The sequence below is a fragment of the Amblyomma mixtum genome, chromosome 7 (assembly GCF_055824585.1).
Source record: "Amblyomma mixtum isolate Tamu chromosome 7, ASM5582458v1, whole genome shotgun sequence".
NCBI classification, from domain to species: Eukaryota; Metazoa; Arthropoda; class Arachnida; order Ixodida; family Ixodidae; genus Amblyomma; species Amblyomma mixtum.
Window position 1 is genome coordinate 14,961,030 of NC_143018.1, and position 20,851 is coordinate 14,981,880.

Sequence of the window (20,851 nt, forward strand, 5' to 3'; positions counted from 1 at the left end):
CAGCCTTCTGGGCCGAGGTCGCACCCGGCGGCCGGTGGTGGGGACACCGCTCACCTTGGTGCCGCAACTCGCGGCTCCTGCCCCTTTTTTCTGCTTTCTCCTCGACAGATGCTGTGATGCTGATGCCAATGCGGCCACCCGCCTCTGTTCCGGGGGATCACATCTTGCTGGTCCAGGCCTTGAAAAGAAGGAGGAACTTTTGAAAAGAAAGAATCCTAGGGGTTCCCTGGCGCATCGGTTTGATAGTCCAAAGCCGTTTCTGCTCTTGCTGGCCCGAGTGGGCAAAAGTTAGCACAAATTTTCTAATTATCGCCATTCGTTTTTATTCGCAGATACAAAAAGAAATACTGTCGAATTATTCCCTGTATAGGTGTTCATGGCCGCCGGACAGAGTACGACGCTGAGGTTTGCACGACTTTTTGTACAGTGTCTGCCTTTCGTATTCTTTCATTTCTTTTGCTGTTCTAGGGTGGGTTACCTGGGGCTATATGGGCTGCACTGAGCTTTTTCCCACATTGGCAAAGCCAATGAGGCGCTGCTACTACGCTTTAGCACCTAAACCATTTTTTTCTCGGCTGTATTCCTTCTCAGTTGGGTCTTTTTCCTACTTTGACAAACCCATTAAGGTTCCGCTCCTGAACAAGCTATGATTAAGTAACGGGTCTACACTCTCATCTGCTATTGCAACACAACTGAACATACCACGGGGCTCCTAATCGCTCAAACTATGTGTAAGGCAAAAGGGCCTCTGAAGAGTTTGTAAAAGGTATACAAAAACATTCGGATGATTCTTTCGGAACAAAGTTGTGCACGGTAGTTTTCGAAAACTGAGACTCTTAGTAAAGCACGTACAGCCGGCCAAATCTTTTTTTTTTTTTTCTAGCTGGCGTGCGTGACGGCCGCGTTTTCCGTGCTCCTGTAGCTTATGACGGAGCAAACTTTCGAGAATATCAAATTTAAGCACAGGCTCACTAAGCCCATGCTTAATATTGAGCTTTCCGCAAGTTTGCTTCATCCCAAAGCGCAGGAGCACAGAAAAAGCGGCCCTCGCGCACGCCAGCTAAAGATGTGACCGGCTATACCTACTGCTTACCATGTGCCGCGCATCTCCAGCGCGCACGCGCTGATTGGTACGATGCGGCAGGCGTGCGCGCAGCTGGGTGACACTTGGCACCATCTGGTGCTCTCAAGACGACCTGCGCACGCGCAGTTACGGCTAACGCTTCGCAGTAAGCGGTATCTGTACGGGCTACGCTAAAAAGCTTGCAATCAAAACTTAACTTAAACGGCCCGACATTATAAGCGTCTCTTTCCTCTGGAGCGCAGAATCAGTTCAAGAGATTATTTTGTGGCGAGGTCAACAGAAAGCGTCTTGCTACACACTTAAACGGAGGCGATGACGCCAGCAGCGGGGTCGACTCATACAACGGGTCCACGTGCTGCCACCCGGTCACTGTGAGTCACGCCAGCAGGTAAAATGGGAAGGGTGGCCAGACTGAGATAAAAGCCTCTACAAGCCGCCCCCTAGTAAAACTCGTTCCTTGAAGAGACCGCTCGATACAGCCTCGTTAAAGCCGCATTCGCCTCCAGAGCACGCGTCGGTCATGGGATGTGGCTCGCACGCAAGGTTCGATGTCTTGCGCGTGCCGAGACCTGCGATACGGGTCAGCACCACACCGGACCGCTAGCGTCCTTGGCCGCCGGTGACAAGTGAATGATGCGACTCCGTTTTTTGACTCAGGGAATGGGACATCGAAAAGACGCCTCATTGTCCGCCATTGTGCAGTGGACAATGGGACTCCTGCTACGCAGACCAGGCCGGCGGCCCCAAGTAATGGCGGTCATCACGGAAGGGCGAGCGCGCAGGCAGTAGCAGTACCCTGTATCACCGTTCAGTGTATGACTGAAGAGATAGTGTGGCGTGCGGCAAATACTGAGCTTCGGGACAGTGGCGAACGAAGCGGCGGCGCTGGCGTCGCCTACTCTTGAACGCGTTGCCGAATTCGTCTGTTTCGTCTGCGCTTAGAACTGGGAACTTTCGTTACGTCGCCTGCCCAGCGCTTAAAAAGACAGACTATTTCTTTTTGATTATGAAACCAGTGAGTTCACGGTGGTTTAAGGGGGAAAAAAATGTGTCCGCTCCGAAAAAAACACTAGAACGCCGTGGGGGTAATGGCGGCGCTGCAATCGCATACTTAAGAAAGCGGGCCACTACTGGCGACGCTTCTGGCATCCTCTAGGGTCACGCGGAGGACCCCGCCCGTTGCACTGTCAAATTCGCTGTAACAGCAGCCCGAGCCCAGGGTTTGCAGACGACCTTAAACGCCCCTGGCGTCGACTGCGCTTCGCGGCAGTCACAACGCTTCGTGTGTACTCTGAGTGTGCTCCGACCGCGCGCTTTTCTTGAGGTTACCCTTGTGCAAACCGCTGTGGCTTATACCCTGCCACCACTACGAGAACTTGGCCACGCCGCCTGTGCCGGGTGAGTGAGAGCCGACAGTGTGCCAGTCTGTGCTCAATAGGACGTCGATGTCAGGGCGGCGAGCAGATAGAGATCTTCGGATCTGCACCGAAATTATCTACAATTCTATTCCATTACTACTGTGTTGTTGCCTTCGCCTTAGACGTGGCAACTCTTCCGATATCAAGCATATCGGTTGTTTGGGGATGCTGAAGCCAAGATTGGAAGGGAAAAAAGTGTTTTACCCTAATACTGGATGGCGGCGTTTCTCGATGCCTTATACCAATCTGCCATCGCTGAGACATCACGGCCGCGGAGGTCGCACGTTTCTATGAAGATAAACACAAAGGGCGCCTGTGTGCAAAGCGACATCAGTGAACGTTACAAGAATCCCAAATCGTCGGAATTAGCAGCCCACCAATACGGTGCCTGTTTCTCTCTTCCTTCTTCCACTCTCTCATCCATTCCTTCCTCATGGCGTGGTAATGGTGTCGGCCGAGAGTGAGACAGTAGCTGCGTCTTTCCTGTTCTCATAACCACTTATTATTACTATCATACTGGCCCTTAGCTATGGCGCTGAGAGTATGTGACAAATCTTGCAGTTCAGTGTTGCTCTGTGGACACCACGCCACTCACCCACATATAATCTGAACTTGCTCTGCTCGCTCTAACGCTGAGCTCTGGGCTCTGGAACTTCCTTTTTAAACTCTGTCCACATATGTTTTGCTAAACGGTCTCCAAACCTGTCGCAGAATATCCGCAAAAACGACCACATGTCCTGGCTTAATTTTTTTCAGGTGAATTTCACAGTAATGTCGCAGTGTTTCACTTAAATAAAGAAAAAAAAACTCTGCACAGGCACCGTAATAGTGAAATTTAGTAGAGCTTAGCAGCTAATGTCTGACATGAAAGTTAGAACACAGGTATGTTTTGACTATGTTGTCAGTGCCATACCCTAACACGTTCGCAGCTGTGTTTGCAATACAGGTTGTTTGATTATTAACTATACAATTTTAGAAGCAGAGATGAGGCGAATGAATGTTGAATTTTAACAGACCATTCCTGAAAAGTTCGTCATCCATTGAATAAATAAGAAACGGTGGATGCGGTTTGGTGTAGAAAAAGTTGGTGCTGGGTTATTGCTGCAGAAATGATCTCATTCGTAAACCTCTCTATAGGCTATACGCAGATCGCAAAACACCTGCTCTTCGGACTTATGCGAGGAGGTGCAGAGATTTCACGCCATGGCTTCCAACGTATTTGTGCCCGATGCATACTAGCTAGCTATTCGGCGGTATCCAGGGAACCCTTACGGAAAAGGTCTACGCATGACGCGCGCAGCGGACGATAGCACTTGCTAAAATTTGTGGCAATCTAGCTTCGCAGATATCTAATCAGTTTCTATTAACGATATTTAAAGGCTAAACCTCGAATTTTTTATTAATTGGCAACTGCAACCCGAAATTGCTTCCCTATCACTATGAAAGAAACGGCATGCTAAGTGGAATAATGGAGTTACCAAGAGACTGTCCTCGTTAAAGCCCATCCTGGGTGAATAGAAGCATTGCCAACAACAAGAACGTGTTGTTGAAGTGATTTCGTGCCACCTTAGCATTGGACACATCTTACGCACTTCATACTGATGAAATAAGGAAACCCTATTTACAAACTACGCGGAGATGTTACGAGAGTAAACCACATTTTATATTCATATACTAAACTTCAAATCCTGAAAATTGCATTTCATGGTATATTACAAAGAGCGCATTCCATTCCACCCCGGGCTGCTCTCTGAAGAAGATGCAAATGTAGATTTGTCACCAGTCATTGGGTTCTAAATAGAAGGAAATGTTTTAAGTAAACTGCTACTCTTTGAAAACTCAGGCCACGTATCAGACCCCTGTCCGTTCCACAAACTCGCCTAAGCAAACCGCATGGAATATTTTGTGAATATTCACTACCTACTTAGCGAATGTTCGTACCTAACGAATAATCGTTGGGAACAGCGCAGCGCCAGCGGCGGCGCTGCGGTAAGCGGTTATAGCTGTAGGAGGGGGTTATTAATATAACGCTAATAATTTATTACTACTATTAATGCGATAGCATTAAAAGGCTCTGTCGAGTCAGCAAAAAGTGCCCGCAAAACGGGTCTGCAAATTTTGTCTGCACGATTAAGTCGTTCTCTGAAAAGATAAATGTGTGAAAGTGTCATTGTGACAGATATTGTGTGATAAAATGCTGTCGTGGAAAAAATTTGGTTGATGAGGTGTAATTAGTTAATTAATTAACCGCGAAAAATACACTTAGACGTCAAAATAGCCACGGACGTTGATACAGTACATGGAGGTCAGAATAGCCATGGTCGTCGATATAGTATTTGGACGTGTTGCTTTCGCATTGCTCAAATGCGGGTCACCGCGGTGATCTCAGTTTTTTTTGCTATAACATGTGGAGTTAAAGGCATAGGTATAAGTACAGCAATAACCACTGAGGGGTAAGCAACACTGAGAATATCAACCCAGCTACCTTAGTCTCATGCATAAGTGACACCTAGGCACGGTTTGCTGAAACTCCCTGAGAATTGCCGCCTCGCCCAATTCGGACGTTGCGCCTGAGCATTATGAGCGCCGCCATACGAATCGACCGAAGCCGGCTCAACCCTCCATCCGGCGGAGATCGATGGCGGTAGCATGCTGGGCGGCATTGGAGTGGGCCCTGTTTATGAAACATTCGTCGAAGAAAACATCAGCGTGGCTTACTCGAACTTCGTGCCGTTTATTCGATAACTGTTGGATAACTTAAGAGCATATTCGATTCGGTTCGAATAATTTTGAATTTGCGCTTCCTGATTCGCTTGGCTATTCGAAAATTTCGAATATATTCGCACACCGCTAGAAATTTGCATTCTAAAATGAAATATTTTCTCCGCATCGCGATTTAAAGTGGTGGCGTTGAAGACACCGTCGAGAGAATTATAGACTCCGTGATTGCTGTTGGAAGTGAATGGCGGTCTTGCTTGGCCTCAGAGATCCACATTGAAAGTATAGACATCGCAGTAAACAATCGGTATAGGCAAGCTTCAAATAGACCTTGGTGTCTTTTTAAAATGAAACAGCCCCAGGAAGTCTAGCGAGAGGCTAAAACTCAGCCACACGGTGAGCACTGAGTTCATTGTCGAAAGTGCTTTCTGCGCCTAACTCATCGAAGCTAGGGGTGGCATTGCTTAAAGGAGCACTTAGAGCTGTGTATAGGTTGTCGGGGGCGGCCGAGAGACGCTGAGTGTTCGTGAGGTTGTGTTATTGCTGGTGATAAAGAAAAGGCGAATGGATGAAGCAGGACGGAGAACATCAACCTTCCCTAGCTCGTGTCGACTGTTTGGCACTCGCTAGATCTCCTGTAAAACGTGTTATATGCGTCTGCTTATGGAAATGGAGCATGCAGATGTGACGTTAATTCTTATGTTGATGCCTACGGGTTGCGGACGTGTTGCTAGGTAGGAACCTGTTTAAAATATTGTAAGGTGCAAGGCCGAGAGTCCGTATTTGGTGACCAGATGTAGATCTGTTAATTTGGACGAACGAAGAAGATGACAATGTTGCTGAGACAAAGCATCCTTTACCTGTCATGAGGCCTCCATAATAAGGTTCGGGAGGCTCAAGTTACGCAGAGAGGGGCATCCGTGCGCAATTCGTGGTTCAGCCTTTCGACGTGCTACATGCATCAAATAATGGCCGCCACTGTGACGTCAGTGCATACTTCTTATAGCCTCGCAGTTCAATAACATCTTGAATGAGTGAGTGAGTGAGTGAAAAAAAAAAATTTAGTTGGCGAGTGAATGATCCGATGTGATAAGTGAGTGAGTGGGCTGGAGAGAATAAGTGAATGAGTTAGCTGAACTAAAAATTTAATGAACGAATTAGCGGGGAACGAGTGAGCCGAATGAAATCCGAATTGGGGCCAGGGCTTGTGTAACTGGCAGTGGGGAGAAAATTGGGCGGAAAAAAAAGATTACGACTTGATTAAGTAACTGTGAGTAAGTCAGTGAACAAGTGAATGAATAAACGAGTGAATGTATGATCTAGAGTTGATACTGAAGGAGTTAGTACTGGGTGAGTGAGTGAACTGGAGTGAATGAGGGGGCGAGTCAGTGAATGAGCTGAAGTTAATAATTGACTGGGTGAATCAGTGATGTGTGAGTCAACTGGAGTGAATAATTGAGTGAGTGAGTGAGTGAGTGAGTGAGCGAGCGATCTGGAGTGAATCATCGAGGGAGTGAGTGCATGCAAGCAGCAACTGGCCCAATATTTATTTTTTATTATTTAGCAAATACTGCCGGCCTGTGTTACAGACAGGCCTTAGGCAGGAGTGGGGTGCAAACATATTGATAAAAATGACAAGTACATTGCAAAAGCAGCAGCTAGCGAACAGAGTAAAAACCAGAACATACAACATAAACTCGATTACAAAGGCAGAGAACATGTAATGACATCGAACCTGGTAGCAAACGAAGGCATCAGACTTGGCCCAAAACAAGGATACATAAGAGCCCTATACTTCATTCAGAGCTTGTAAAAACAAATTTACCGATTCGAAATTGACAACGTCAGCAGGTAAACCATTCCACTTAGTGATAGCATGGGGAAAGAACGAGTACTTAAAAACATTTGTTTTACATGAAAACGCGGCAACTTTTTTAGTGTGGTAAGAGCGTGTAGGGTGTCGAGATGTGTGCTCAACTAAAATTACTTCCTCTATTGTTGGTTATTTTGATAATACAGGTAGAATAACTTTAATATGGATGGCCTCTAGCGAGTGATCTGGAGTGAATAATCGAGTGAGTGAATGAGTGCACCCAGGCACCACAGGTAATCGGCCCAATTGGAACGGATGGCTTGGATGGCTGCGGTCCTATGTAATAATAATAATGCTTTATTTCCACCAAATCAAATACAATTTGATGGAGGAGGGGAGAAAAAAAGCGGCTATCCGCTTGACGAAGTTCTCCTCTCCTGTTCAGACGGCAGTGACAGAAAACGAGGAACTAAATTGAACATCAAGTCATCAAGTCATTAAGAACGTAAAACGAGGAACTAAACTGAACATCAAGTCATAGATGAATAAAAACATCAATATAAGCAATGAATGTAACCGAACAGAATAAGCAGAAATCAAAAGGGGGTATCAGCAACGAAAGAGGGGTATCAGCACAGTAGACGACCAGTCATCAAATAACAAAAAGGGTGGAGAGCAATTCATTAAACAGGAGTTGATGTACTAGCACTTAACCAAATGAACAATCATACTACATCAAATGAACAATCATAGGATCGGACTTCGCCAATACATTTCCAATATTGGTCCGATTAGCTGTGATGCTGGTGATTTTACGTTATTTCGTCGTCAGTCCTAAGAAGGTTGAGTAAGCAGCCCGTGTCCTATACGGATGTCGCCACCACGCAGGATGGGCGACGACGGCGACGCGACGCTGCAGGTGCCCCCGCCCAGACGGGCGTCGATGCACAGTGCCCGCGAGACAGCCTCCGCCCGGGCCCGGCACCTGATCGAGCTAGCCGGCAAGCAGCGCAAGCTCCTGGGCCGTGTGCTCTGGATCACCGTGGTGCTGCTCTGCGTCCTCGGATGCCTCTCGCAGGTATGCACGGCGCTTGCGCGTCGCCACTGGCAGCCTCCGAGATCTGTGCGGGTTTTCGAGTACAAGCCCGACAATTCTGGACAAAAGCATTTTTGAAGCGGGAAATCATTTATGGACGGAATGTTTTCATATAATCTAAGAATTCCCTGTAGCAATCAATATATCCGCAGATCATCTGACGGCGGTCTTGTATTTTTCTTCTTTTAACGTTTTTGCTGTCTTAAAAAGCGTTCCCCATTGGTTTACTATGTCAGTCTTAACTGTTAGATGCGATCGATGTAAACGCTTTAAAAGCGTTTACTAAGAATGGACCATTAGCTTCAAAATTTCTGTAACATGACTACAGCGCAACGAACGGGACAAGAAGGACACAGGCAGAGACACAACAAAGCGCTCTGTTGTGTCTCTGCCTGTGTCCTTCTTGTCGCGTTCGTTGCGCTGTAGTGATGGAATATCGGAACCAACTCGCCCAGCAACTTACCTTGCCAAATTTATATAACAGTATCTTACAATTTTCCAATTTTCAAAATTTTTGTACGAGAACGTTGGACATGACAAGGTTTACGTAACAAAAGGGGCGAGTGTTTCGTCTTGTAAGAAGTCCCTTCCTGCGCCGCTACCAACGGTACTTCTCACGTGAAGGTATAGTGACATTCCGCTCTCCTGCCGCTTTCCTCCATTATCCTTCCCTACCAGTTATAGCTTGCCAGCGCCCACAACAAAGCTGAAAACTTGTCGGTGGCCATACAACTTCTCAAATTTACCCATCTGTGCACAGCCGTATTGCCACGGGGTTGGGGCAGCAGCATAACAAGCGGCGGATTTCAGAGGGCAGCTTACTGCACATGTGCGGCACACTCTACTTTGCGCGTACTCCCATAGAAGTTGTAAACAGCGAAAAGGCCTATAAAGACGCTAATCTTTCATATTTTTTACATCTATTAAAATCAGCCTTTGATGTAAAGCTGTAAGACATCAATCTACTCGGTGGGTAACTGTTTATGTAATCGCTCGTCCTATCCGCAGCGATGCTACCGTGTTTTGCGCATGCGCTGCAGTTATGGCCCCTTTTCCGAAGCAAACTAAACACCACCGCTATCTAGGTTAAACGAAAAATAGAAAGTGAGTGTAAAAGAGAGAGGGACCATAGCGTGGTCAAATATAGGCGCTACTGTCAGTGTACGGAGCGACCTGAGACATAGCCAAGATAGGACACACCACGCCAAGACTCACGGCTGGAAGATGGAGGTTAGGCCCACGCTGTGATCTCGCAAACGTCTACATTTCAGCGAAAGGCACAAATGGCAGATCAGGACTCCAGGATCATGAAGCGCTGGTCGTGACTCGGCAAATCGTAGCGCGTCCGAGCACACGTCATCAATCAGCTAGATGAGAGTAAGCAAAAATTCCCTAATTCTTCATACTTATGAAAATACATGGAGAGAAATGTTGAACAGAACAATAAAAAAAAACCCTTGACAACCTTTAGTGATACGTAGAAGCCATAGTTGTTAGTCTTATACAATAGCATGGAACCCTCACCGGACCAAAAATTCGGCGGCGACCCTCTGGCGTCGTATAAAAAAATCCTGATCGGCTTTCGGGCAGTGATGTAACCACTGACGCCACCAGAGAGGAGACACCCCGGTGACTGCAGGAACGTGACATCACCACCCAGCAGTTACGTCACCAAGCCAGATTCGTCTATGTGAAGTCGCCACATGCCAATCGTGGAAGGTCGCAGGTTGTGTACGGGAAGAGATCGGGAAAAGCAACCTAGTTCTCACGAGCCCCACTTCCGGCAAAGGCATCAACCGCTTTGAATGCTATCGCGCTTTGCCAGCAGATGATGAAATCAGGTGTCCCTGTGTTTTTATATTGATTCGGCTTAGCTCCGCACGGAATGTCGCAGGTTTCTCGGCAACCCCCGTGCATCGAGTGTCTGGGGCAATATGCGAAACGTTGACAGGCGCTTGCTTGCCAAGTGAACTCTCTCACTCGCGCGCGTGCGCGCCATCGACGGGCATTTACTTGAACCAAAAGAGGTGGCAGTGACTTAAGGGCTTCCCGACTGCCTTCATCGTCTTGTCCTCTTGCCACGCCGCATAACAGCGGTATCAGAAGCGGCAATGCTGCAACGTGCCGACGATACAACCAAGCTGCTCCTTCGTTGGTTGGTCCCCGCAGGTGTTCATCTTCCTGGAAATCTTCTGGAAGTTCCCCACTATCATTGAAGTGGAAACCGAACGCACGGATGACCTCGACTTCCCTGGCGTCACCATCTGCAACAACAACAGGTGCGCTCCCAGAGTAACTGCCTCTCTAGTTTGCTCATTCCTTCTTCGTATCCTCAGTGATGTCCCGTGACTTCTCTCACGCGTCGCGTTTCGTGTTTAAGATGTGACCGCGAAGTGATGAATAAGGTGTACCTGCCCAATGTATTCGCCGCGATGGATGATCCTTGCTAGGCTCGGCTTCCAGGCTCTTGTGCACCAAGTCATTACACTCATCATGAAGCTCTTGCTCCGTACCCTGGAGTCTTCGAAGCGCGTGGGTAAGACTTGAATAAGGAATTAATATCAAAGCAATATGCGCTTATGAGTAAAGATGACAAGTGGGTGAACGGTTTTACTGCCGACGGCTTGTCGTTACACCAACACAAGAAGAACACGTCCCCTCTGCTTGGGTGAGCTTTTTACACCCCTGCGGCCCCTGTTTGGATTAATACTCAACAGTGTTCGAACCACGCGCGAAACGCAGCGCGAGGTTTGTTTTCTTCCTTACAGGAGTCAGCTGTTAAGAATCAACTAACAATAGTTTATGCGACCCATTATCTGCAGCCCACTTAACGATTACCATTGCAGTTAAATAAACTTGGAACTGAACCTGTGAACACGCATATCTAGTCACGCTCTTTCTCCCATGTCGCCCTTTACAGTGTCGTACCACGTGTCGTACCAAATTTGTGTCGTACCACGTCAATGGCTGCCGGGGCAAAGTATATCTGTCACTTGTTGGCACAAATCTAAGCCGAGTGCCCAGATTTTTTTTTTTTTTTTAATGCGAAGCATTCACTAACTACCTCGCCCCAATTTCGCGATGTATTTATCCACCTAAGGGCACTCGCTTGTTGAGCGCACAGTCGTTTCGCTGCCACGCAATCACCGCAAACGGACCAATCAGAGCGCAGCGCGCATGCTCTCGTGTGGCCGGTCGGATTTTCGCGCCGGCTCTTGCTTGCCGAGCGGGCGGCCAGTCAGTGCGCCGTTGCCGTACTGACACCTAACTTTTGGATGTGTGTGTTCCTGTTTGTAATGATGCGTAAGGCATTATACATGGATTACCCCGTGATATTCCCCTGTGACCGCTAAATAATTTATAATTGAATTTCTTTCTGGTGTTGTTTCGCTTTCGGTTGCAACAGCCGACCGATGATTGCGATGTTAAAGAGAGGTTATAGGTCACATGAGGATTGAAAAAACTGTAATACAATCGCTCTTTCTACATTCATTGTCATTCCGGCTCTTGAGGAAGGCTGGCTTTAGCACTGTAGTGAGTTAAAACGACGAATCAGCGATTGTATCGACGTATTTCCATGCCTCACGTGAGGTATAGCCGCTCTTTGACGTCACAGCCATCGTTCGGCTGCTGAAACCGAAATAGCATGACAAAAAAATTCGATTATAAATTATTTAGCGGTCGCAGGCGAATACGTCATGGTGATTCATGCATAGTTGTGTCTTCCGAATCATTGTAGAGAATAAAACATGCCACCAAAATTAAGTGTCTATACTCCTTTAAGGCACTCGTCGCGTCAGACGATGTAGGGCCTCGCAAGCGACCGCCACCCACAGAAGAGGAGCTCCTCAAAAGAAAGCGCTGACGCCTACAACAGATGCCGGAAGGCGCCCGACTTCTGCGCGTCCGCTAAACCGACGATGCGAAACAGTGCCTGATGCAGATGTGGGAAGCCGTTCGACAACGGCGTGCCCACGAAATGGGCGTCGTCGTATGCCAGGACAGCCACCTACTGCCGGAGTTATGCCTACTTTTTAAAGCACTTCACGCGAGTCCAGTTTCAAGGCTCTTGCAGCGTCTACGATATTGTGTGGTTTATGTCAGACCTCACAAGTGTACAATGACTATAAACACCACGAGATACTCCTGTTGTGTCGTTGTGTTCGTAGCGAGTTGCGTCTTGAGTAATACGACAAATGCTGTAGCGTTTCATAGACAACGAGCGTGGAGGTTTCTGCAATTTTTTTTCTTGGCACTTTTTTTCTTTGCTGCTGCGCACACATGCCGCTGCGGTTGGGGCCGACCGCTCGAACGCTACCGCGCAGGGTCCGACTGTCGATGCTGTGCAAGCTGCGAGGAATCACCAACTGCGTGCAGACTAAGGAGAAGACCTTCACGGACAACCTGGTGAGTGTAGATGGAGCAGTAAGCCGCGCGCAGAGCTTTGGGACGCTTTCGGATGCCTACGAGTCGCGGATGCGACGTCCAGAAAGGGCATGGCGAAAGATGAGTACGGTTCTCCTCACACCATGGCCTACGCTTACGTGGCTTGGTGTGCGATTGGTTGGGTTGGTTTATGGGGGTTTAACGTCCCAAAGCGACTCAGGCTATGAATGACGCCGTGGTGTAGAGCTCCGGAAATTTCGACCACCTGTAGTTCTTTAACGTCCAAATGGTACAAGTAATTGAGGGGTGCCTTCATCAAGAACCCAACATGAACGAAGTTAGTCATCGTCAGCAACTTACCTACGTTCATTACAGCACAAAAATATTTCACATGGCCCTCCAGTTAACCTGGTTCTGCGCCTGCTTATTATCCCTGCGAACTTTCTAATCTCATTCACTCACCTGACTGCATGCCATGCCTTGCTACGCTTGCCTTTTCTTGAAATCCACTCCGTCACTATAAATGACCATCGTTTATCTCATTACATTCCCTGCCTATGCTCACTTATTTTTGATTTCAGCCAGGATATCATTAGCTCGCGTTTGTTCCCTGACACGCCCTGCTTTGTATTTACAAATCTATTTACATAACGCCCTTGTGTTCTACGAAGTCAGTGAACGTACAGGTTGTTCTTTGCGCAGCTTTGGGACGACAAGTCCTACATATCGATTACCGATCATGATGCATGCCGGTCACCGATCGCAGGACTCCTTACTGCGCACCATGAACAAGACTCTCAAGGCGGAGTTGGGTCACCAGAAGAGCACCATGATCTTCGAAACGTCCAAGGTGGTCAACGGCACCGTGTGAGTGGTCCTCGTCAATCGCTTCGGGCCACCTCAGGACAGCAGAAGCACGATGGGAGGTCAGATACAGCCGGCGTCAGAGCAGTCTCGGAACAGTCAATCTTGGTCACGTGCCAAAGTGTTTCGGAAGGTGGAGACTCGCTCACGGTCGCAAATATATGACAGTGAGGACGGGGTACGCTGCGCTGATGTTCTCGTTAAACGCCGTAAGCAGACTTTATAGTTTTGACGAACCTTTGGTTGACCGGAAGGACTTGAGTCTGGGCTAGTTGATGGAACATATTGGAAAACAGCCAACAAACGGACGCCCCGCAAAAAGGAACACACACACACAAGGATGGGTGCGTGTGTTGACCGTTGACAATGTTCCTAAATTAATAAGATTACGAGATGTTGGAATTATCTGGGATTTTTCATTCCTACTTTTATTTAACCATACAGAAAAAAAAACACAGGATGTACAAGGTTCGTAGGGGGACGGTGGCTGCTACTTCTTCGTCCTCTTTTGAGCATACGTCATCTCTATTAAGGCTGGCTGCGTGTTAGAAAGCTGCATTCAGATTATTGAAAAAGATAGTGCCTATCAGCTGAGATGTTTTGAATGAGTGGATATGTTTCTAACAGTCGCCATCGCCGCTGTATATTCTTCTAAGACGTGTAGTCTGTCCAACACGTATGCTTTGATTATGAAGTGGCTTGAGTGATGGCTTGATGGAAATCCAAGTATTCCTAACGATCTGTGGGTATCCTGCAGAGTGTGATTCCAAGCTTGCCAGCGTAATGAGGGTTTGTCGACAACCTTGTTCATATTGTGCTTTCTTTAAAAGTCCATTTTCTCTACTCTCTGTGTCTCTACCGTGCATCCCCCACATAAGAGAAGAAAACTGAAAGGCCGCTCTAATTGCGTTTCGGCTCTTGCAACAAGCAAATCGCCGCTGCTTACTCCCATCCAAGCTACGTACAATATAAAATTCTGCAGTGGTAAAGTATAGCGCACTGAACAAGAGATGCCAAGTGGCTGTTATAGTAATATGCTTACCAAATACAATTACAGAGAAACTTTCTCGAGGAACATGCAACTGGGAATCGAATGGAAAATAACTTTTTGTACAAAACGCCCGTTAAAACGCATTGGTAATAGTGAAATCTGTGCTTGCTTTAGATTCCTTGTCTTTGGGTTGGGCTAGTTGTTCCCAAAAATCAAATAGCTTTAGCGCGAAGGACGGAGGCATTGGACGCACAAACGCGGGAATACCTACCTCCAGCTACCGACCGAAGTTTATTGTCAAGTCGCGCCTCTTTATACAGTCAAGCTGCTATATTACAGCGAAAGCTCTATTACTGCATGTCTCCTGAGGTCAATCTTGATGCGCGTTTGACCTTGAGGCCTCGGAGCGCAGACAAACCACGTGACTCGCCAAGAAGAAGCGCACCTGCGCGCGTTCGCCGGCTCCGCCGCTGTGATACCACGTGATTAGGAGAGGGCGGGCCGGGAGAGGCGCAGCTGCGCGCGCTTGCCAGCCTCGCCGTTGTGATACCACGTGACTGGGAGAGGGTGTAACAGTTGCTACGTCGGCGGTTTCTCCTTCAGTTTCGCCATGGATGAGAGGCGCGCCGGATGGAGTGGGTCAACTATTCGGCGCCGCCGTGAAACCGCGTCCGATCGTCCGGACGATGTAGCTCGTCGAGGAGGTGTACTGCAGAGGACGTGAGCTAAACGAGCCACTGACACCGAGCAGCAAAGCGAAGCTAGACTTGCGAAGCAACGGAACAGAGCTTTCGCTCTGCATAACGAAGTTTAGAAGAGTTAAATAACCTCACCAAATTTTTGCCTTGTTGGCAGCCAGCGTAGAAGATCACATTTATTTGATGCCGTATCAAGAAGCACGCATGCAACAACCAGAGTTGTGTACACGAAAATTACACCGATGACAAGGTCTAAAGCAGAGTACAACCGTTTCCGTTCAGTTAAGGACTACCGCAGCTACGATGTCAGTTCACCTACTAAGATTATAACAATAGCAGAAGTAAAGAAATTAGTTGAAAGAATCTAATTGCTCGATTCATTATGGTCATTAAAATGTGTACGTATGAAAGCTTAAAAAAATTTACGCATTACAACTAATGATGCTACAGAAGGGCTAAAATCAGCGAAGTGTTGAACAAATTCCCTGGAAGCATAACGGCACGTACAATCGCTGTCTTCTGCATCGAGTTCCAGCCTGGATATAAAAAATAGTGGGGGCCAAAGCTGCTCCTCTATATATGTGTGTGATTTATGTGTAGAATTGTTCATCGAAGCGTATGACTGTTGTTTTATGTAAAATTCTAGAAGGTTTGCACCGACAGCATTATGGAACTGCATCTCTCCTTATCCGTGATTAATTTCCTTAAAATTTTTCTATGATGTGCGGAATAATATACATCTTCAATATCTGTCGAAAAGGTTGCAGATCACGACCTCAGCTTTTGTTATAAATCGTGAGAAGTTTGCGCAGAACTGCTAACTAAGAAAGGATCATCTATTCTGAGCTGACTGAGCTGTCTTCACAGAAGGCTTCGACCCCGGAGTGCCTGGAGCTCTTGTTCGAAGGGTTCCGAAGTAATGACACACAGAGGATGAGTAGGCTGGCGTGAAGCCCGAAAAAAATAAAAATATATTTTAGGAACACTTTCTCTACGTCAGGAAAAATGCAGCCGTAATGTAGTTCAGATCGTGCCTCAGGCGCATGGAAAGCGAAACCAAAGTTTCTGTGTTTAGCCTACTAAATGAGGGTGCTGTTTGCGTTTCCTCTAGGTAGTTTTTCGAAAACTGGTGGTAATAGCATATCAATAGATTGATTAATCTATTGGTTGGTTGAGTGATTGACTGACTGACTGACTGACTGATTGTTTGATTGATTGATTGATTGATTTTCTCTCAGCGAAGTGGCCGACGACCAGGGTTTTCGCGACGAGTTCTTCCATCTGAGATACAGCAACTGCTACTCATACAACGTGGAGTGGACCGGCTCCGGTACCAAGGAGGCCGAAATCGCACGCCAGATTGGTGCGTATTATCCGTTCACGGCTGCGTCCAGTAACGAAGCGGCGGATAAGTGCAGAACTACAAGCAGTGTAGCTGTTGGCGAGCTGAAGAAGCGCGCCGAACCTAAGTAGTTCATTGCTCGGGCAGCGTGGCCGGCATGATATAATGATGTCGTTTCGATTGCGCTCCATTTTTCACTCTTCGTCTTCTTTTTACCTACTCATGAAAGGGGAGTTGATGCCTGATAGCGGCGCCGGCTACTCCCTTTCACATAGTGGAAGAAATTGCTAGCACTGGCGGCATAACTCTCATCAAAACACAATACAACTACAGCACACGCAATGCCCAACACGGAGAATAGAATGCACACGCCGAAAATGGTAACAGTATTGGAAAATGGCAAATAAACACCAGACAATGAGCTAATATAATAGCAGCAAATGCAAACTAACCAACTGGCTGAACTAATGCCGATGCCCTGCTTTGCCTCTTTCCTCATTGGCTCAGGCTCAGCAGTGGTGGAGGAAAGGCGTCGTTTAGACAATTACAAACATCGAAAGAAAACACACACACACCCTGGTCGGAACGTTAAAGACAGTCGTTTTTCCGCTGTGTGTCAACTCAATTACGTTTATATTCTACCGGATCTACCCGATTTTCACTCCTTCTTATATATATATATATATATATGGAGGACCAGCCTTTTAAGTCGTGAATTAAATCTTGTTATGTTTTTCAAGTTCTGGTGACTTTATCTTATATATATATATATATATATATATATATATATATATATATATAAATATAAAAGATAAAGTCACCACAACTTGAAAAACATAACAAGATTTAATTCACGACTTTTCGGCTGGAGGGCCAGCCTTTTTCGAAAAAGGCTGGTCCTCCAGCCGAAACGTCGTGAATTAAATCTTGTTATGTTTTTCAAGTTCTGGTGACTTTATCTTATATTAATCAATCAGCTGCCAAGAAATAATTTTTGATATATATATATATATATATATATATATATATATATATATATATATATATATATATATATATATATAGCGAAGTATACGCTTCGTTAACGGAAACATTTATTCGACTCGACGTTTCGATCGGAAGACCGATCTTCTCCTGAAGAAGATCGGTCTTCCGATCAAAACGTCGAGTCGAATAAATATGTTTCCGTTAACGAAGCGTATACTTCGCTATATACTCTTGTAAGCAGTCAAGCACTTCATGCTTTCGCAACCTATATATATATATATATATATATATATATATATATATATATATATATATATATACGAGATGAAGTGAAGCAGTGCGCACATGCTCCCGTTTAGAGCCACGCCGTGTAACTCAGGTGGGTGTAGAGCTAAACGCTACACCTCTTCTCCCTGTGCAGACCTGCGCCTGCTGCTGTTCCTGGAACAGCAGGAGTATCCGCGCGCGGACGTGTGGCCGGGCGCCCAGATCGTGTTCCACGACCCTGAGGTCATCCCGGATCCCGAGGTGGATGGCATCCCGCTCCGAGCGGGCCACAACTACATCTTCACCCTCAGACAGGTTGTCCGCGCCGAGTTCCGCAACTCTATCGAACATCTCTTAAGTGAACTCCTAGATTAAGCAGCGCTGCTGCGGCTCGATGGACTGTAACAATACGGGTAGACAGAGACGAAACAATTTCACTTCACGAAAGAAACAATTTTTATGGTAAGGTCACTAGCTCTTGCGCATAGTAGAGAGGGCAAGCAGATGGTTTCTTAACACACACAACACACACAAAGTCAACAGGGGGGGGGGGCGAGCCTCAAGGTGGTTGCCAACGTTGGAAAGCAAACTGAGGATTTCCCCTCCCTTATTCATTTTGTGTGTAGCCCATATGCATTTTGTTACCGATCACACCTGTTGCCACCACTATAGCATGCACCGGCTAGCCATTCAATATCTTTTGTTGCGGCTGTTTTCGCCACGCCCGTGAAAAAAGCTGATTCGAGGCTAAACTTGCAACTCAAAAACAGCACTAGCAACGTGTGTAAAACACACTTTGTTACACATATATATACGTGATATTTTCATGTATTCCCATGCTGAAGACAATGAAAAGTGAGCGAGGTAGCAATCAGACGTTGGCAAAACTGTAAAACAGAAAACAAATGCGGCGCCAGCCTCAATAAAGTAAGCTTTCTCTGAAGTAATCTGCATCGATGGGGGCATATTGCAAAGGAGCCCGTGTGGCGAAATTCTGAACCACGCTGAAAAACAAAAACAAAAACAAACTCGAGAGACCTGAAATTCACCCGAAACTAGAGACCGCTTCATAGCGCGAGTGTACCGTTGGCAAATGAAAAAAAAATTCTTAACTCTATTTCTTGCTTTAATTTTTTTCTGGTCGCCTGCAGATGATCACCAAGCGATTGCCAAAGCCCTACTGGACGAAGTGCGTTAACTACCCGTTTGTGCGCCGGGAGCAGTACGTCATGAAGATGACCAAACCAGTGAGTGCCTTCGGGTGATTACCAATATTTATTTTACGACAGAGGAGAGCGGCAAAGAACACTGGAAACAGAGTTTTAGCGATTCATTTCTGCTCGCGCGCTCACACTAGGAAGTTTGGCGCAAGAGCGAGCGAAATTCGCCGCCGTCGAAATGCTACTCACACGACTCCTGATTCCCGCCGGCGTGACGGCGGGTTGTGCGGGTTAACGGGCGAAGATACGAAGAGGACCTTTTTTCGTGCATCCTGTTAATATGTATACGGTCATAAAATTCGCCCATTGACTGGAGGGGAGTGACTCCACCAGATCGGAGCATTGCCATAGGCTGGAAGAAAGTGACGTCACCAGACATAAGTGACTTCACTTCAGGTAAAGGCTTCAACAGCTTCTATATCACGTTGCTAACACATAATGGAATCAGGTGTATCTGTGAATTATTTGTTTAGAGGAAAGTGCCCGATTTTTCCGCGGGAAAAAGTCGGTTCTGTACTGAGAGCGCTTACTTCCTCTTTTTCGTGAGGAAGTGAGCCGCGGTGGCAGGTCTCGCTCGCTCTAGATGCCGAATGCCCTATCGCGAAAGCACCATTCTGTGCCTTTCGTATCCTCACCCAAAACACTGACATCTTGCATCTCGCACACATATCTCGTGTTCACCACTTGCAAGCTCTGCGAGAAAGAGTGCGCCTACAACGCCTCGCTGCTCCTGTGCCGCTGCATCCGCGTCGATGTGGCGCTGCCCTACGAGGTGGACTGGGACAAGCAGCCCTCCGGGAGGAGGCGCTTCTGCGACGCCGACATTGCACGTCAGTACCCTCCTTCGCCGCTAGCGGCCGCTTGGTGTCAGTGCTACGTCTCGTGATTCTCAGACGGCTAAGGTCCAGTCGGCTGCCGCACTTGCATTACTAAAGGCCACGTTAGTATGAAACACAACGCCATTTAAGTGGGACCAGTGGGTGGTAGCATTGGTACACAGGTTGTGGACACCTAATTGTCGTAGTATGTTCAGAGTGGTATCAAACAATTCAGCGCGTTGTGGAGCATAACAGTACTAGTCCAATCAAAGCGTAGCATAATGTAGGGATTCTCACCGACGACCTTTGGTTCCCCAAACCGTGGCGTCTTGGAACTTCAAACATTCACTACGACCAAACTATATGATGCAGGACATTCGAAGTGGTGTCAAACAATTTGTCTTCTTGCGCTGTACACGTTATCATAAAAAAGTAGACATCCGGATATAACGAAAAATTTGTACCGGATATAGCGAAGGTGGCTAATGACGCAATATTCGTTCGACATTGCTAACGCCGGACACTCATAAGTTGCCTCAGCGTTTGCTCTTTTTTTGTTTACTCCAAAGCGGTTACGGGCGTTCGGTACCCTGCAAGTGCTCCTGTGGCGTCCGTCCGCTTTATTCTTTTCTCTCGGAAACCGCGCGCACGCTGACTCATTCAACCGGGCACGTGAACAAACGCAATTGCGCACGTGCTGAACTGCTGGAAGTCGCCCAACTGGCAACGACGACACTACCAAATATCGTCTGTCATGAACCTCTGGGTCGTTCTTTGACTTTGATGTGGCAGGCGCGCACCGCCTTACGTCGCTCTGCATTACGGCTCCTGTAAAGCGTGCTTTGTCTCACTAATACTATACAAAAGGAGAAGCCACCTTCGACGATTCGTGAAAGATTGTAAAACGGGCGTTGTTTTGCTCGTGAAAATCAATAGTGTCATTCGAAAGACTGTCCTTTGTTGCACTCAAGTCACAATAACAGTAAAGGAAGTTTCATTCGGCGTTATGATATTTGCGGATGCGCTGCAAAATGGCGGCCACGGCAGGCGATTCGCTGGAGTGGCCTGCAGGAAGCCTATTTCCGATTATGGCGGTGGTGATGAATTTGTTAAATGTAAATTATTAGGCACTTTGTGAAGGTCGTGGCA

The 20,851-nt window shown here is 47.0% G+C and overlaps 1 protein-coding gene across 1 annotated transcript in view; it reads left to right on the top strand.

Annotated features, from left to right (window-relative positions):
* Nucleotides 1-2,353: 2,353 nt before the first annotated feature.
* The window catches only part of LOC149335088 (epithelial sodium channel subunit beta-like), a 39,277-nt gene continuing 20,779 nt past the window's right edge, over nucleotides 2,354-20,851 (top strand). Inside the window, exons 1-9 of the mRNA XM_089551772.1 lie at nucleotides 2,354-2,482; nucleotides 7,922-8,111; nucleotides 10,299-10,408; nucleotides 12,455-12,536; nucleotides 13,282-13,382; nucleotides 16,307-16,431; nucleotides 17,819-17,979; nucleotides 18,816-18,911; nucleotides 19,576-19,714. Coding sequence (XP_089407898.1) covers nucleotides 7,923-8,111; nucleotides 10,299-10,408; nucleotides 12,455-12,536; nucleotides 13,282-13,382; nucleotides 16,307-16,431; nucleotides 17,819-17,979; nucleotides 18,816-18,911; nucleotides 19,576-19,714 — 1,003 coding nt within the window. The 5' untranslated portion in view covers nucleotides 2,354-2,482; nucleotide 7,922. The remainder of the gene's footprint in view (nucleotides 2,483-7,921; nucleotides 8,112-10,298; nucleotides 10,409-12,454; nucleotides 12,537-13,281; nucleotides 13,383-16,306; nucleotides 16,432-17,818; nucleotides 17,980-18,815; nucleotides 18,912-19,575; nucleotides 19,715-20,851) is intronic.